The sequence below is a fragment of the Carcharhinus amblyrhynchos genome, chromosome 29 (assembly GCF_965287045.1).
Source record: "Carcharhinus amblyrhynchos chromosome 29, sCarAmb.v2.hapA, whole genome shotgun sequence".
NCBI lineage: Eukaryota > Metazoa > Chordata > Chondrichthyes > Carcharhiniformes > Carcharhinidae > Carcharhinus > Carcharhinus amblyrhynchos.
The window spans coordinates 12037474-12057204 of NC_137352.1; the positions used below are offsets into that span (position 1 = coordinate 12037474).

Below are 19731 nucleotides of genomic sequence, written 5' to 3' on the forward strand. Positions count from 1 at the left end.
ACTTGGGTCCCTGGCACTGAGAGGCAGCAGTGCTAACCACTGTGCCGCCTTTCAACAAGGGCAAGTGTGAAGGTGCCAGTTAGAAGCAGCATTCAATGTAGGCAGAGTTAGCAAACAACCCAGACTCTTTGCTTCTGAATGATCCTTGCCGCAACTTCATGCAAGCTCAGACTATAGTAGAAAACCACAGTTTGATCTCAGCACCTATCCACAATAAACCGTCATTTAATGCACAGAGTCACATGTGGGAAAACATCCTTTGTGAACTAGGAACTGGGGAACCACTTTCTAAGGGTTCATGTGTTGCAGCATGATTTATCAGATTCAGGCAACTGAAGAGATGGTGATGTAGCAAACTTCTTTTACACATTAAATATTCCCATGGCATTAACTCCCCGTGTACCAGCACCCATCAAGACAAGGGGGATCCAGACCAGACCAAACACTCACCTGTAACGCAGAAAGAGCCACTGCCCCACAGAGGCAGAAGAGGGGATAGATGGGAAACAGGAAGCGTTCCTCCTTGTGAGGTCGGGTGAAGAACACCAGAATCCAGATGTACATGGGTGAAAGCGTCAGCCAATAGGGGCGACCCAGGTTGTGCACTGTAACAAGAGGAAGAGTCAATGTTGTATCAAAATGCACAAAACATTCAGACAAAAGTTGCCGGGGAAAAGTTTTTCTGGTTTTCAAAGTAAATTGGTGCAACAAACTTGCATTTCTAACAGTGTAAGTTTTAGATTGTAAGCTATAATGTGCGACACTTTGGATAACGGGCCTTTTAATAGGGCGTTAGAAAGGAACTGAAAAATATAGTTCGCCTTTGACATTCTTTATTGTCTACCATCCACAATTTTGTTTAATTGGAAATCTTTAAGATGTGCTGTATTCAGTTATTAGCAGTCTCAATTTGGAATCCAGGATTACATTATATAGTAATTGTAACTTTACGCTCAATTTAGTACTTTATATAATCAAAATCTTTCTTGGTTAGCATTCTGTGGTATTCTATTAACATTTTATGCAAACCACATTGGAGGGAGTGTGGACAATCTATGGAACAGACTCCCTACGGAGATGGTAGAAGCAGCTTGGGCTGATTCATTCAAATGCAAATTAGATAGATTTTATTTTGAAAAGTTAAATTTTGGAATACGGTATTTGAATAATTTGAGACGTGAAATGTAACTGTAAAAGCTATAAGGAGGAACTTCACACAGCGTCAGCTGTGGTTGACTCAGTAGAACTGTTGACCCTGGGCAGAATTTTACAGGTATGTCCACCCGAGGTTCGTACGATCCCACCTGAGGCCAACAGAGAATGCTGACCTCCGAGTCTCGCCCATCCCTGGAATCGGGTGGGCGTGCTAGTAAAATTCCGGCCTTTGTCTCACAAGGTTCCGAGTTCAAGTCCTACCCCAAGAATTAGGCATAAAATCAAAGCTGAAACTCCAGTGTAATACTGAGGGAATGCTGCACTGTTTGAGGTGCCACCTGTAGAATCTTCTTTATGTTCACACTGACTTTCCACTAACATCCTTACAAAGTTGCATCTACTGACTGCACTGAAGTGTCATCCCTAAATTATGTTCTTTTAGTACTTGAATTCTTGTTAACATTATCAATGCCTATAATAATTTTCAAAATTGCACTACATCACTGCATTAACACTACAATCTAATATTCTTCTCTGCAATATTTCTCTCTTTAAAGGTTTAAGTTTTAAAGACAAAAATTTTAGAGCTTATTTGTTTGTAGGCTTACCTTAACACTGCAATGAAGTTAGTGTGAAAAAATCAATTTCAAATGATTAAGTATCTGTTAGACACTGTTAGCCCTGACTTTTGCAAAGTTGGATTGATTCTGGAGGTAGGTAGAATCTCATAGAAACTCTACAATGCAGAAGGAGCCATTTGGCCTATAGAGTCTGCACCGACTCTCCGACAGATTATCTTACCCAGGCCTCCCACCCTATCCCTGTAACCCCACGCACTTACCCCATTAATCTACCTAACCTATACATTTTGGGACACTATGGGGCAACTTAGCATGGGCAATCCACCTAACCTGCACATCTTTGGAATGTGAGTGGAAACCGGAACACCCAGAAGAAACCCACACAGTTACAGGAGAACGTGCAAACTCTGCACAGACAGTGATCCAAGAAGTTGAACCCAAGCTCCTGGGTGCTGTGAAGCAGCAATGCTAACTGTGCCACCATGCCGCCCTAATTCTGGGATTCATGTCCCCATTCTCGGTGTTGGCAATTTTTACAAGCGTAGATAACAGCCTGGGTAGTAAGCCCATATCCTGCACTCCAGACCTGGACGGTTCTATTGTGGGGATAGGCATTTCAGACAATTTTACTGGATTTGGATCAGTTCCTCAAAAACCCATGGTCATACCCATGTCACCGATAATGCCCCTCTGCCCGAGCAAATACTCTTCTTCAGCCTGTAGAAACAGCACTTTGCTAAACTAATTCATTACTGAAATTTGAGCCAGGCCAAGGATTCATAATGAGGCCATCTGGGAACTATATTAACAAAAGGATGTCTTCATTGTGAATGCTTGGTTGAGCTTGAAAGGTAAAGGTGGATTGACATTTTTTTAGGAAGGTACAAGTTACTCTTTCTTTTCATGTACTGATTTGATTTGAATATTATTGTCACATGTACAAGTATACAGCGAAAAATATTGTTTCTTGCTCACTATACAAGCAAAGCATACTGTTCACAGAGAAGAAAAGGAGAGAGTGCAGAATATGGTGTTTCAGTCATAGCTAGGGTGTAGAGAAAGATCAACTTAATGCGAGGTAGATCCATTCAAGTCTGATGGCAGCAAAGAAGAAACTGTTTTTGAGTTGATCGGTACGTGATCTCATACTTTTATATCTTTTTCCCAATGGAAGGTGGAAGGGAGCATATCTGCTGCCCTTGTCCATCTAGGAGATAGAGGTTGTGGGAACCTGAATGAGTTCCTGCAGTGCATCTTGTAGGTGGTACTGCCATTGTGCGTCAGCGACGGAGGGAGTGAATGTTGAAGCTGATGATGCCTGTGTGGAGATTGCACATTCTCCCTGTGTCTGTGTGGGTTTCCCCCGGGTGCTCCAGTTTCCTCCCACAGCCTGAAAGATGTGCAGGTTAGGTTGGTTGGCCATGCTAAATCATCCCTTTTTGTCAGGGGGATTAGAAGGGTAAATGCGTGGAGTTATGGGGATAGGGCCTGGCTGGGATTATTGTCAGTGCAGGCTGAATGGGCTGAATAGCCTCCTTCTGCACTGTGAGGTTTCTATAATTCTATAATGGATGAGGTGCCACTCAAGCTGGGCTGTTTTGTCAGAATGGTGTTTCTAGCTCTTTTATTCAATCGAATAATGGACAGGACTAACTCTGATCTATTCATTTCCACTGCCTTTCTAGCACTTACTTATCAAGATAGGTTTTATGGACCAATAAAATCATACAGTTAGAAAACCTACAGAGTAAATCTGAGGAAAGAGCAGAGTACGCATGTATCAGAGCACAGTGTAATTTAGTGAACCCGTTGATAGAGGCTGATATTAAAAATAAGTGAAGTCAATTAAGAAATTATCCAAACTGAGGTCACTGCAGTTAGAGCTCGTGACGTACGTTGAAAAATAATTCCAACATTTTAACCTTAAACAGAAGGGCAACAAACATTCCGAGTGCTCCTGGATTTATGCTAATGGAAGTTGTGCACAGTATTTAAAGAGGTCACTTTAGAAGACAAATACATAGGTAGCAATTTACTGAATGTCAGTGAGGTGAAGTTGTGTTTGAATGGATGAAGCCAGGCATTACGCTGACAGATTGCTGGCAATCCGCCCATTAGCTTCTGCTGCCATTTAACACCAAGGCCCTTTTTAATCCTTACGAACACCGGGTCAAAGCACGAGGCAGTCGGAATCAGTTATTCTCCAGGAGTCTTGAGAAGATACTGGGTGTGATTTTATGGTCTTGCTCATCCCGAAACCGTAAAATCCCGCCCAGAGTCAACAGACTTTTCCATGGTCCACCCTCGCCTGCTCCGATTCCCATGGCGGGCGGGGCAGTAAAATTCCAGACTCCAAGTCTTCACTAAAAGGAAAAACCACCTACAATTTTGGTCTCCTTATCCAAGGATATACTTGCTTGGAGTTCAGAGGATGCTGACTAGGTTGATTCCTGAAAGGGTTGGGGGTGGCACTGCTACCTCACTGCAGCAGGGACCCAAGTTCCATTCCAGCCTTGGGTGACTGTCTGTGCAGAGTTTGCACATTTTCCCCTGTGTCTGCCTGGGTTTCCTCCCACAGTCCAAAGACGTGCAAGTAAACTGGCCGTGCTAAACTGTCCCTTAGTATCCCAAGATGTGTGGATTAGGGGGGTTAGCTGGGTAAATGTGTGGGGTTACAGGGATAGGGCCTGAGCAGAATGCTCTGTCAGAGTATCGGTACAGACTTGTTGGGTGAATGGCCTCCTACTGCGCTGTAAGAATTCTATTGTGAAGAAAGATTGAGCAGATTGGACTGATACCCATAGGAACTTAGAAAAATGTGAAGTGGTCTTATTGAAACATATAGGGTGGGATTCTCCCAAAAAAATTCAAACTGCCAACTTCACGTAAAAACTGGAGAAAATCCACTAGATTTTTTAGCGTGACTTTCAAACTGAATCTCCCACATTCTGTGCATTACAGAGAAACCTAGCATGAATCTCATTAAAAGCTGTGGACGGACCTATTCCCACTGGAGTGGCTGGCAGCATAGTGCTGAATAGGCCACTGTGTACTATCCGATCTATTATATACCACATTGCTGGCCTCCCTGAATTCCGCCCCCCCACCTCCACAAAGCCCACTTCGATGTTCCTCATTCCCCCGCCCAGAGTCCCAACAGAATTCCCCTCCGCCCACCCAGCCAACCCCAATCACTGGTCTCTCTCTCTCTGTCACTAGCCTGTGCAGAGTGGCACCAGGACCACCTCCCCACGCCCACCGATAACTCCCTGTCGCCTCGCCCCCATTAGATCCTGCCTTTGGCACCACCCCTTGGCACTGCCCAATGCCTGTTGGGTCGTGCCAAGGTGTCCGCTGGACATTGCCACTTGGGCAGTGCCAAGGGGACAGGCTGGCACTGCCAAGCTGGCAATGCCCAGGGGTCACCCCCTTACCCTGGACTTCCTGGAAAGCCTCCATGGTCCTCCTCCACTCCAGCAGGGTCTGGCCGCCACCTCTCTGCTATTATTCGGGCATTTTCACAGTAAGGCTTACATTAACACTGAAACGAAGTTGCTGTGAAAATCCCCATGTCGCTACAATCTGGCGCCATTTTGGGTCAATACACCTAAATACTACAGTGTTAATGTAAGCCTACTTGTGACACTAATAGATAAACTTTAACCTCCACTGGAGTGAAACACTCCAGGATTTTGGTGGGGGGGTGGGGGGGGGGAGGTGTCAGACAGCCAGAGACATGTGAAGGCCGCGGCATTCAGTGGGAAACCTGCTACATGGCTTCCACTTGAGTCTCCTGACTCATTGCGTTGCTAGAGCAGTGCAAAGGGCTGGGAGAATTGCCCCTATAAAAAGTTGAGGGCTCTCAATAGGTAAGATGCTGAGAGGATGTTTAACCTCATGTACGAATATAGAACCGGGAACATAGATTCAGAATAAGGGATTTTGCATTTAGGATAGAGACCAAGAGGGATTTCCTCTCTTTGTGAGCTGAGAGCCTCCATCCTTTAATTCATTCAAGATTGAGTCAAACAATTCGGATGAAGAATCTTATTGGACTTGAAATGTTAACTTTGTTTCTCAGATGCTGACAGAGCTGCTGAATTTTTCCAGAACCTTCTCTTTGATATCAGAGATAGACACACAGGGTAGTGGAGCTGGGTGGAACCAAGATCAGACTAGCCATGATCTTTTTGAATGGAGGAGAAGCCCGAGGGTTGGGAGGCCTACTCCAGCTCCTACTTATTATATTCTTCTGTCATGTTTGTATAGAATAGACCATTAGACTGTAAGCAGTCAGAACAGTTGGTCCATCAAGCCTTCTCCATCATTCGATCATTGGCTGATATGTTTCTCAACCCCATTCTTCCACCTTTCCCCCGTAACCTTTGATCCCCTTACCAATCAAGAATGGCATTTGGTCAAAGCAAGGTTAATTCCTAAAGGAATACCAGCAGTGAAATTCAAATGTTATTTTTTGTCATTAAAAAGATTTTTGAATGAACAGTTTCCAAAGCTTCGTTTCGGTTGTTCTTGCGATTTTTAGAACAGGCTAGATGTTTCTCACAAGAATGCTCGTTTTGGAAACTCTGACAAGCATCTTCCTTAACTTCTCATGGCTGTCTCTAGTGACTGGTTCAGGGACAACATCAGGAAATATTGGTGCTCATATCAGTGTTATGCAGGTGAGGAGCGCAAATGGGAAATGGGTGAAATAAAGGTCTTTTTTATAAAACAAGAAGTGAATAATCATCTAATTCTGTGATGTGTCTCCACCATGACGGAAACCCTCCCACCCGCTCCAACCCAATCACTGGCCTGTGGATACTGATGACTGGTGGGTTAACTGGGAATTTAGCATGTTTTGCTCTTGCAAATCAGTGATACACATCAACCTCTTGGTGCACTTCAACTGCAGGTCAATACCTGGAGGCAGCAAAACGACCCATGCCTACACACTGCCAATTAGACAAATCAGTGCGTTTTTGTCAAATCTAGGGGCTGAAATGAGGAGGAATGTCTTCAACAAGAGAGTGTTTTGAATCTTTGAAATGATGTCCCTCAGGAAGCTGTAGATGCCCAGTCGAGGAGTACATTCGAGACAGAGATCAGTTGATTTAGGGAATCAAGTGACGTAGCAAACAGATTACCTAGAGTATACTGCAGAGAGGCAGGCCATTCAGCCCAACAGGTACATGCCTCCATTCAAGCTTCCTCTAAGTCTTCCTCTTTGAAATCTAACATTGTAACTTGACATTCTCTTCTCCTTCATCTGCTTGCCCAGCTTTTCCTTAAATGGATTATTTCCTTCAACCATTAGTACAGTTCAGGTCATCAGCCAAGATCTTATTGAAAGACAGGCTACAGGATCTATTTGGCCTGCTCCTTAATTCATTTTCATTTATTTGTGGGACATGGGCATCGCTGACTAGTCAGCATTTATTGCCCATCCCTAGTTGCCCTTGTTGAGAGGGCAGCTGAGAGTCAGCCACATTGCTGCGGCTCTGGAGTCACAGGTAGGCCAGACCGGGTAAGGATGGCAAATTTCCTTCCCTAAAGGACATTAGTGAACCTGATGGGTCTTCCAACAATCGACAATGGTTTCATGGCCATCAGCAGATTCTTAAATCCAGATTTTTAAAAATTGAATTCAAATCCCATCTACCGTGGTGGGATTCGAACCCAGGTGTCTAGCAATAAAACCTTTAGGCCACTGCCTTCCCATCCTGCTCTTACTTCTTGGAGGGTCGGTAAAGACTCAGTTGGCCTAATGGCCTCCTTCTGCACTTGTAGGGATTCTATTCTATTCTAACTCTCATGTTCTTATGTTTGGACTTTGCTCACTGAACTAATTATAGGCTCAATTAAGCAAACAATTGTACTATTTTGCATATTAAATTCATTTTTGACATCTCAGGCTAGATCAGAGCAAGATCTACAAAACCCAACATTCTGTAGACCTGAAATGGATGATTTGAAGCTTCAATATTCTAAAGTCAGATCATGAAACAACATCTATGTTCAGTTGAATACAATGACATTTCCACTCAAAAATGTTTGTACCTTCCCCCCACCCCCATTCTACACATTGAAAGATAATTTCTTCAGTTTTTTTTTAATGAATAGGTTTCCATTAATTTGCTTCAAGATTGCTTTCCTAAACCAAATCTGTGAAGCTATTCCAGATGGGATCTGTTTTGATTGTTGCAAATAGACGAATATAAACCAATAGTGCTCTCTAGTGGCTTATTTTTTACCAAAATCACATTGCGAATCCTTCCTCTATGTCGTGCTGTTAGCAGAATATAAAGTGTTAGGGGAAGAGGTCAACGAAGGCAGCATTAATCCAAAAGAAGGAAATTCCATTACAAAGTCAGAAGTAAAAACCCTCACTTGGAGAAACTGAAAGATGTTGACGAGCATAAGAGTTAGTTTTTTAATTGGATACCTGGATTGAATAGCGTGTGCCTTTGATTATTGGTAATAGGCAGACTATAGGACATGGGGCGGCACAGTGGTTGGCACTGCTGCCTCACAGCGCCAGGGACCTGGGTTCAATACTGGCTTGGGTCACTATCTGTACGGAGTCTGCACGTTCTCCCCATGTCTGTGTGGGTTTGCTCCAGGTGCTCCTGTTTCCTCCTACAGTCCGAATGACATGCTGGTTAGGTGCATTGGCCACTCTGAATTCTCCCTTGGTCACTCTAAATTCTCCCTCAGTGTACCCGAACAGGTGCTGGAGTGTGGCGACTAGGGGATTTTCACAGTAACTTAATTGCAGTGTTAATGTAAGCTTACTTGTGACACTAATGAAAACTAAAATATTCAGTCAGCCTGCACTTCAAAAACTCCAAAGCAAAATGCCTACTATTGGATGTGATACCACAATTGGGCAGCATTTGCTAGACAATCCTGAGTGTGCCAATAACTATACTAACAACCAATTTAAGATAATCAGTCAAGCTCATAATGTGGCTCATTCACACTTTAAATGATGTATATTGCTTTGAGGGGCCCTGATCTTTTCAAAGGGAATATGCCTTGCATCTTTTTTGAATTCCCCAGTAGCTTGGGGAACCAATAATTTCCCATTGCTTTCTCCATGCAATATCTCAACCAATCAGAGACAACTTGCCAACCAATCAGCACCCTGTCATACGGTTTGAAATTTGGCATTCTTGCATTTTTCCTGATGAGTCTAAGCCAAAAAGCTTCAGTAACATACCTTTCTTTTCAGTAATATCTTTAATTGCTTAATTGTCAATTACATTATGGGCAAAATGCAAGCAGATGACATGAAATGTTGAATATTCCGCTGGATTTTATCCTGAATATTAAGGGGAACAAGAGTCACTAGTTCCTTATTTATCCTTATACTTGCGCCATTCTGGCACACTGATCCTGTCGGGTCAAGGCTGGGAGGTTTGTTTTTATTTATTTGTCATTATTCTGAGTTTTGAGTGCATGCTGGGATCTTGGTCTCCATTGTCCTTCAGAACCAAACTCCAAGCAAGCATTCTTTGCATGAAAGCTTTGACAATTGCAAAACAGGGCGAGGCTAACTGGCTAGATGTGCTTCTGGCAACATGGGGAGGGAGGGTAAGCGTTAGTATCGCCTATCCAACTTCATCTAGGCTTGATTTTCACAAACGCGCACTTTCCAACAATGTGTATCACTAGCAAGCTGGGACCATGGCTGCCTTTAACCCTCATTAATCAAGGGATAGCAATCATTGGAGCATCCCTACAGGAAATTAGGGATGGGCAATAAATGCTGGCCTTGCCTGCGAAGCCCACGTCCCGCGAATGAATGAAAAAAATACTGCTTCAGCTGAACTCAGTAGCTTAGTACTTGTTACTACAATGGAGATGATTTTGACCAGTTTCATCACTTGCAGAACCGTATAAACTTTCAAGAATAAACGGGGGCGGGGTAGCAGATAAATCAATTCATTTTGCCCCTTTAGGTGTCTCCCTCCGGTTGTGCCCTCTGCAGATGAGGCTAAGAGACACCCCTTCCCACAGTTCATCATCATGTGTGATCCTGTGCATTACTCAGATGAAGGTCAAGATGACAGAGTGGGATGTTTCTCTTCCTCTCAGGACCAACTCCACCAAGAAGTTGTTCAAAGAGGGGGGGCAAGGTGGTACAGGGATTAGCAATGCTTCCTCACAGCAGTAGGGACACGGATTCAATTCCGGCCTCGGGTGACTGTCTATATGGAGTTCGCATGTCTGTGTGGGTTTCCTCCAGGTCCTCCAAAGATGTGCATGTTAGGTGGATTGGCCATGCTAAACTACCCTTTAGTGTTCCAATATGTGTAGATTAGGGGGATTAGCCATGCTAAATTGCCTCTTAGTGTCCTAGGATGTGTAGGTTAGGGGGACTTGAATATTTACTCAGAGGCATGGTTGAACATTCAACATTTGTTTGCATTTTACCCGTAATGAGGAGGAATTTCTTCAGCCAGGGAGTGGTGAATCTGTGGAACTCTTTGCCCCAGAAGGTTGTGAAGGACAGATCATTGAGTGTCTTTAAGACAGAGATAGATAGGTTCTTGATTAATAAGGGGATCAGGGGTTATGGGGAAATGGCAGGAGAATGGGAATGAGAAAAATATCAGCCACGATTGAATTGCAGAGCAGACTCGATGGGCCGAGTGGCCTAATTTGTTCCTATGTCTCATGGTCTTACGATTTTATGGATTAGCAGGGTGAGTACATGGGATTACAGGGATTGGGCCTGGGTAAAATGCTCTGCTGGAGAGTCGGGCTGAATGGTCTCTTTCTGCACCATACGGATTGTATGAAGAAGCAATGACAGAGGTCGGCACACCCCAGGGAACAGCACAGAGAAATCAAAAATAAAAAGACACGGCCCTGTCCGATGGATAATGGAGGACTAACTATTGTTCGATTTAATTGTTCGTTAGTGCACAAAGAAGACTAGGCTTCTTCCTCAAAGGCATTTCTGACAAAGGGTTACACCAATGTAAAGAAGAACAGACAATTATCCAGCTGTAACCATGTTAGGATTTGGCAACTTTGTGTGATGTCCACCATATCCTTTGTAATTCCAGGATCCCAGTTGAATCTGAAGATTTCAAAATGATCAAATGGGCCAGCAATTCTAGCAGGATGCCAGGCAATAACAAAGAGGAGGCATCCATAATCATTTCCGCTGATTAAATCATCTTATTTTCTGAAAGCTGTAACACGGGATTAAGGATGCGAGCCTAATTGATTTAGCCAACCCAGCTTGGAAGTTCCGCTTTTGTCAAATTCAAACAGAATTTTGTTTTTGTTCGTCAAAGTTGGGTGAGATCCTTACCATTAAATCTTTGCAGCAGGAATTCCATGAGGGTAGTAAGAGGCAGGACGCAGAGAGCCAATGCGAAAACCACATTGAAATTCAAGCATCCATTGATGAAATAGAATGACCAAGGTTCAGTACCTGGAAGGAGGGTAAAAGAGAGAACGCGGCTGTTAATAAAAGGCAAATCTCTCACTACTCAATGGGTTAAATTGCGGAACAGCCAACACACCAGAGTCTTCAATTCTGAGTATTTCTTTCACTGCTAAATTATAGGGTGACTGCTCAGTTAGCTGGTTCATGACGCAAAGCGGCGCCAACAGCACAGGTTCAATTCCTGTACCGGCTGAGATTATTCATGAAGTCTTCTCAACTTTGCCTGAGATGTGGTAATACTCTGCTTAAATCACCACCAGTCAGCTCTCCCCCTCAAAAGGAGAGAGCAGCCAATGACTGTGGTTCCCAATTTTTCATCTGTCGTGGCACACCTCTAAACGTTAACATTTTTGAGGCACATCCGCTATTTTCTCTGTCTTCTTCTCTTACTGGGAATTTCATAGAATCCTACAATGCAGAAGGAGGCCATTCGGCCCATCGAATTTGCATCAATCACAAGCCCACCCAGGCACTTTTCTCATAACCCCTCCTGCGTTTATCCTAGCTAATCCCCCAACACTAAGAGGCAATTTAGCACAGCCAATCCACATAACCAGCACATCTTTGGACTGTGGGAAGAAACCATAGCACCCGAGGGAAACCCATTTTTCATTTCTCCCTATCCTTCCTCCCGTTTTTTTTAACCTCCCCAACTCTCTCAAATCTCCCAGCGTTTTTGCACTTTTTTTGAGTTTTTGCACCCTTTTTGAGTTTTTGCTTCTTGTGTGGGTAGACAGGACCTTTGCCTTCAGCTCCAAGTCCCGTTGGTCAACGCACATTGGCCTGACAAAGGTAAAGAAATCTAAACCACGCACGTGTGGCTCTTCCCCAGCTGGCACGTGCAGGGGAGGCCTGAGATCCGTCAGGTCTCGGAGGTGCCAACCACAGAGCTGAAGATGAAGATGATTTCTAGGTTAATTACAGGAATTTTGAACCATTTTGAATTTTCTTTCGTGACACACTTGGGGGTCTTCACGGCACACGTTAGGAACCACTGGCCTACGGTTATCTGGGACAATAGCAACTTTATTCATTGGCTGTAGAGCATTCTGGGGTCATGAAAGGTGCTAAATAAATGCAAGACTTTCTGTTTCTGCATAATATTTACAGATATCTGTCAGTAAAAGTGCAACTGAGCCACAGTCCCTGTCCACATCTGTGCCAAATTTGTTCATCAAGTAGGGAGTTTTCCCTAATACAGACACAAGGTGCATTTACAAAACACCCTTCACTGCTTCAGATCGTAGAATCCTTCAGTGCAGAAAGAGGCCATTTGGTCCATCGAGTCTACACAAATTACAATCCCACCCAGGTCCCATCCCCATAACCCCATGCATTTACCCTAGTAAGTCCCCTTGACACTAAGGGGCAATTTAGCATGGCCAATCCACCTAACCTTCGGACTTGGAAGGAAACCGGAGCACCCGGCGGAAATCCATGCAGATACAGGGAGAACGGGCAGACTCCACACAGACAGCGACCCAAGCCAGGAATTGAACTCAGGTCCCGGCGCTGTGAGGCAGCATTGCCACCCACTGTGCCACCGTGCCGCCCATGGTCTTCCGAGGTGATCCACAACCACCGAATTGCTGCCTGAGCTTTTCCAGTATTTTCTGTTTTAATTTCAGATTTCCCAGCATCCACAGTATTTTGCATTTAATTCTTCTTCAAAAAGTTAGCATGGAGTCAATGGACTGAATGGCCTCCTTTCATGCCAGGATAACTCTATACTATTATGTGTAATTTGGGCAAGCAAGTCTCCACTTAGAATGGTAAATTTGTGTGATTTGAGCAGCAGATCACAATGCCTACAGCAAGTGTAGAGATTTTAGTTTGGATGTCATATCAATCATTTGTCACTCATCTGATTTGGATTCTGATTATTACGTCATTACAACTGTCACTGTACGCAGATCTCTCCTGTCAGAGTCAATGCTCTCTCTTCCCTTGTATCCTTTCTGCCAAAGGTTGGTAATAAGCAGACTGGATTGAGAACCTGCTACCTCAACACAGTTCCTGACACTAATGGCAATGATCCCAGTGGGAACTCTGACATGAAGAATCCCCAGCTAAAGGAGACAGAAGCTGGGATCAGAGACAGATACCGCTTTGATGACAGCGCATCTTCAGTCCAGTCGATAAGGAGCCAGAGTTAAATGAGGAACGGAGGGGTTTTTGTTTCAAGACAGCAAATAAAAGTGAAATGAGCAAAGAACAGCAATGAAGAGATGAATAGGTAATAATGGTATTGCAATAGACAATACTAGAGGGGCAATGGGTGATGATGAAGGCACAACAGGTAGCAAGGTGTCTGCGTGGGTTTCCTCCAGGTGCTCAAGTTTCCTCCCACAGTCCGAAAGACATGCTGATTAGGTGCACTGGCCATGCTAAATTCTCCCTCAGTGTATCCAAACAGGTGCCAGAGTATGACGACTAGGGGATTTTCACAGTAGCTTCATTGCAGTGTTAACGTAAGCCTACTTGTGACACTAATAAATAAATCTTAAACTTTAAAACTTTAACAATCGGTAGCGATAACAGGGGCAATGGGTGACAATGAAAGAGAAATGGAAAAGCTGCAACATGACTTGCTAATTTTTAAACTCAATGCCCCAGCCAATGAAGGCAAGCACGCCCATATGCCTTCTTGACTACCTTCTCCACCTGCATTGCCACTTGCAGTGACCTGTGTACACTCAGATCCCTCTGCCTATCGTACTCTTAAGGGTTCCGCCATTTACTGTGTATTTCCTATTTGTCCAGATAAAACTCCATTTGCCATATTTCCGCCCAAGTCTCCAACCAATCTATACCCTGCTGTATCCTTTGACATCCCTCATCACTATCTGCAAATCCACCAACCTTTGTGTCATTCGCAAACTTACTAATCAAACCGGTTACATTTTCCTCCAAATCATTTATATATTTTACAAATAGCAAAGGTCCAGCACTCATCCCTGAGGAATGCCACGTGTCACAGCCCTCCATTCAGAAACGCACCCTTCCATTACTACCCTCTGTCTTCCATGACCGAGCCAGTTCTGTATCCATCTTGCCAGCTCACTTCTGATGCCGTGTGACCTCACTTTCTGCACCACTCTGCCATGAGGGACCTTGTCAAAGACTTTACTGAAGCTCATGTAGACAACATCTACCCTCATCAATCACCTTCATCACTTCCTCGAAAAACTCGATTGAGTCAGCGTGACACGACCTCCCCTTCGTAAAACCAAATTGCCTCTCGCTAATATAACTCTTATGATCGTTCTCGTAAGAGTACTACTCGAATGAGAAAAGTTGAACGTGAGTGGCAACTTGAACAGGGTGGAAAGGAGGTGAAGGGTAAGAGTGTCATGCTGGATAGACACAGCACAGGGAAACATCCTGGAACTGAGCTAATTGGGTGTGGGCGTGATTGTTGAGGTAACATTTGGGGAAGCAAGTTTGGTCAGGTAAAAATCCCAATGACGCTTTCCTGCCTTAGGATTAAAAGGTGATGTGTTACGCTATGTGAAATTTGTTTAAAAAATCTGGAATGTGTCTCTATAGAGATCTCATATGAATTGTTCCGCCTGACAACCAAGAAATGCACCACATATTCTCTGTTTTCAACATTTGGATTTTCCCATTCAGACTTTCACATACTGAGGTACCCCCTGCCCTTCACTCCAATCCCAGTGAAGCAATGTTGAGAATATCTACAGCTAATGTTGCAAATCCGACAGTTTAAATTCAACATCACTCTCGAGATGTCACCATTTGTGGGTGATTTTGACATGGGAGCTGTTGGTCTGCTTTTGTTTGAGGTTAGCACGCATGAAATAAGATCTGAAGACATAGGGGCATCAGTAGGCCATTCAGCCCATCTAATCTGCTCTGCCATTCAATGAGATCATGACTGATCTAATATGATAATCCTCAACTCCGTTTTCCACCTTATTCTCATAACCCTGGATTCCCTTACCAAATGAAATTGCCTTAAAAATGGCAAGTAAAAATTGAGGGGGGAATTTAAATACTGTTGCTAAACTCAGGATTTCAAGAATCCAATATTTCTCTGTTGAAAACTTTGAGACCTCTAAATGTTATCGCCCTTCATGCATCTTGTGAGGTAATCATAATATGACGATGGTTTCAAAATGGGTCCTGAGGGATCACTGTTTTTCCTGTGCTTAGCTCTGAGTCTCTCAGGCGCATCATTATAAAAACGTGCCTCTTAGTCATGCTCCTCTCAATCTGCAATGACTGGATGGGAGTTATTTTCAGCAACAAAGACCTTTATTCTGAGCGAGTGAGTCAGTTGTTGGTGTTTTTGCTGTAGGACAAGTTCAATTATTTTTCTTCCTAAAAATCTGAATAGAAACAGAAAGTGCTGTCGTCCCAAATAAAGCAATAATATCATGTTTCTTTCGTTCCTGCCCTGCTGTGCATTTTCCATTTTTACATAAAGGTCGTTTCACTCAAAGGCTGTGAGATTCTCCCACCCACCCATTGGTCAGAACGTTGAATACGCAGTTGGGACGATTTGTTGAAGTTGTACAAAGTTAAAGTTTATTTATTAGTCACAAGTAGGCTTACATTAACACCGTAATTAAGTTACTGCGAAAATCCCCTCGTCGCCACACTCTGATTTGGGTACACTGAGGGAGAATTTAGCATGGCCAATGCACCCAACCTGCACATCTTTGGACTGTGGGAGGAAACTGGAGCACCCGGAGGAAACCCACGCAGACACAGGGAGAACATGCAAACTCAACACAGACAGTGACCCAAGCCGGGAATTGAACCCGGGTCCCTGGCGCTGTGAGGCCATGATGTGGAGATGCCAGTGTTGGACTGGGGTAAGTATAGTAAGAAGCCTCACAACGCCAGGTTAAAGTCCAACAGGTTCATCTGGTAGCAAAAGCCACTAGCACTGCTTTTTCATCAGGTCAGTGGGGTTTCAGTTCACAAACTGTGAGGCAACAGTGCTAATCACTGTGCCACCATGTGGGGTGAGTCCACACTTGGAATACGGTGCACAATTCTGGTCACCTTATTATAGAAAGCATATTATTAAGCTAGAAAGAGTGCAGAAAAGATTGACTAGGATGCTACCAGGACTTAATGGTTTGAGTTATAAGGAGAGGCTGGATAGACTGAGACTTATTTCCCTGGAGTGTAGGAGATTTAGGGGTGATCTTATAGGGTTCTATAAAATAATGAGGGGCATAGATCAGCTGGATTGTCAACATCTTTTCTCAAAGATGAGGAAGTCTAAAACTAGAGAGCATAGGTTTAAGGTGAGAGGCGTATATTTTTCACACGGAGGGTGGTGACTGTCTGGAACAAGCTGCCAGAGGTAGTAGTAGAGGCGGGTACAACTTTGTCTTTTGAAAAGCATCTAGACAGTTACATGGGTAAGATGGGTATAGAGGGAAATAGGCCAAATGTGGACAATTGGGACTAGCTTAGTGGTTGGGCTGAAGGGCTGTTTCCATGCTGTAAACCTCTATGATTCTGTAACTCTATGACACTCCAATCACACCAAACCCACTTCTCCAGCACATCAATGCTGCTGTGTGTGCTACCCACCAGACAAATTACAGTAACTGCCAACACTCCCGTACAGCAGCAACCCCCCCCTCTCTAATATCTGGCCCATCACCCAGACACAGTAGAGGTACTTGCGAACATTGTCGCTTCTGGTTTCCTCCCAAAGTCACACTCTGCCCTTATGTCCCAGTTTGAAGAGATATCGCCGTATCTGCAGTACCACTAAGTTAAAATCCTGGAACACTCTGCCTGGCATTGCTGTGGGAGATTGCTGCACCATCCACTGAAGGTCTACTAGGAATGGGCAATAAATGCCCACCTCGCCAGCAACACCCATTGCCAAGAATGCAATTTTTCTAACTTTAACTATTAAAAAATGATAATTGCACGTGAACATTGAAGGTAATAGCAATTAGCATTTTCACAGGTTGAGCCGCAAAAACAGGAAAAAGTAGAATTCCTTTCAATGTGATCAAATTCAGAAACGAGACAGAAAGGATTGACAGCTCGGCATTTCTTGAGCTAACCTTCTGTCCATTGAGATCCTTATCAGCTGGTGACAGGAACTAAGGCTTGAATAAGACGTTTAACCCTACCATTACGCCATCTTCGTGAAGCAACACCAAAGGTAGGATTGCCTAGCACACACCCTGCTGGTGGGAATCTTCTGGTCCCACCAAAACTGAAGGGAGATTTGAATGGTTCATCGCCTCCACCATCGATGGGGGAAGCCATCGTGGAGAGGACAGCAGGTGGTGATGGGAGAGAGGGCCTAGCTGGAAAGTAACAGCCTAAGCTTAGAGCACCAGCGCGACATTTCCATTTTCAACTCTATCTGTGATGCCAAGCAATGTAAGTGCCCATCAGCGTGGGCAATGCTTAACTAACACCATGCCAGTGATAAAAGTGAAGCATCTCAAAACCATTTCACTGAGAAATGTAAGACTGGAATATGTTGGTGGTTCAACAACCAGGAGATTGTCTCTTGGGAATTATCATCCATCTTTAACCATTTTTGCAATAAGACAAAACATCTGATAACAACCACTCAAACAGATCAAAGGGAATAGTGCATTAGATATAAAAATACAGTCAACGGTAGCCATTCTAACAGAGTTGGTACAGACATTCCTAGTTTAAAATTTACATTGAATTTTATGCAAATCGCACATGGGAGTGGGCAAAGTCAATCCTGCAGTTGGTTTTACTTTCTTGGTTCTTTCTTAATTCCTTAATACATCGAGATGGCCAATATCCTGCCATTTATATCTCATTGATGCATCTTTTGTTTCTACCCATGTCTCATTGCCATTCCCCTTTGGCTCTGTACTGTGAAATCACTTGTTATTGAATCTCTCCAGCCCTCCACTCTATTGCAGATGGTTCCTCTCATCCTTCTTCCTATTGTCCTCCCCCCATCACCCCTTCACTGCTTATTTTATTCATCCATGGGACACGGGTGTCGCTGGCTGGCCAGCATTTATTGCCCATCCCTAGTTGCCCTTGAGAAGGTGGTGGTGAGCTGTCTTCTTGAATCATTACTGTGGGCTGACCCACAACGTTGTTAGGGAGAGAATTCTAAGATTTTGATCCAGCAACTGCGAAGCAATGGTGATATATTTCCAAGTCAGGATGGTTAGTGGCTGAAGGGGAACTTACAACTTACTCAAATCTTATCACTTTTCTCAAACCTGAAATGTCAATTGTGTTCCTCTCCAGAGATGCTGCCTGACCTGGTGAGAATTTCCAGCATTTTCTGACTGCTGTATTTTGACAAACAGAGAAGGGGAACAGCTAAAGAGGAAAAGTTACCAGTTTCCTCCCATGACCAAAGATGTGCGGGTGAGGTTAATTGTAAGAAGTCTCACAACACCAGGTTAAAGACCAACAGGTTTATTTGGTAGCACTAGCTTTCAGAGTGCTGGTCCTTCATCAGGTGAGTGGGAGTTGTGTTCACAAACAGGGCATATCGAGACACAAACTCAATTTACAAAATAATGGTTGGAATGTGAGTCTTTACAGGTCATCAAGTCTTAAAGGTACAGACAATGTGATCGGAGAGAGGGTTAAGCACAGGTTAAAGAGATGTGTATAGTCTCCAGCCAGGACAGTCAGTGAGATTTTGCAAGCCTAAGCAAGTCAGGAGGGTTACAGATAGTGTGACGTGAACTCAAGATCCCGGTTGAGGCCATCGTCATGTGTGTGGAACCTGGCTATATGTTTCTGATCAGTGATTCTGCGTCGTCATGTGTCGTGAAGGCCGCCTTGGAGATCGCTCACCCGAAGATCAGAAGCTGAATGCATCGCCACATCTTAGGTTGACTGGCCATGATAAATTGCCCCTGAGTATCAGGGAGATTAACAGGGTTACAGGAATAGGACCTGAGTGGGATTGTTGTAGGTGCAGGCTCGATGGGCTGAATGGCCTCCCCTGCACCGTAGAGATTCTATGATCCTATAATTTTTAGGATTCTCTGACAAGATACAAAGGTTTCCTTTTTAGAAATGGGTGCTGAGCTGAAGCGTTGAAATGATCCAAGCAGGCAAAATTTAACATTCCTGAACTGATGCGCAGCCCTGTCAAAGTTGTAAATTATCCCACAACGAAATGGATTGATAGGCTGCAAAGGAATTGAACAACTGAAAGGATTTGTTATTTACGACTGTGGTAACTGCAGTTAATCTCACCAAGTGGGGAACGAATAGCATCAAAAGGAGCAGAGCTTGCAGCACCTGTCGAAGAAACTTAAGAATAGGAGGAGGCCATTCAGCCCCTCAAGATTGCTCCACCATTCAATAAAATCATGGCAGATCTATGGCCTCACTCCGTGTAGCTGCCCTAGGTCCAAATCCCATCATACCCCACTCAGTAAAAACGTGTCTATCTCAAATTTAAACCTAACAATTGAACCAGCATCCACCACCGTTCCAGGAAGAGAGCTGGGGAGGGGATAGCCTAATGGTATTGTCGCTAGATATTAAACCAGAAACTCA

At 44.0% G+C, this 19731-nt stretch overlaps 1 protein-coding gene across 3 annotated transcripts in view; it reads right to left on the reverse strand.

Moving 5' to 3' along the window:
* The window catches only part of alg9 (ALG9 alpha-1,2-mannosyltransferase), a 236673-nt gene that overhangs the window by 173693 nt on the left and 43249 nt on the right, over positions 1–19731 (reverse strand). For all 3 annotated transcript variants that reach the window (XM_080214737.1, XM_080214736.1, XM_080214738.1), the window contains exons 9-10: positions 11065–11187; positions 451–605 (exon numbers count right to left, since the gene is read on the reverse strand). In XM_080214737.1, coding sequence (XP_080070863.1) covers positions 451–605; positions 11065–11187 — 278 coding nt within the window. The remainder of the gene's footprint in view (positions 1–450; positions 606–11064; positions 11188–19731) is intronic.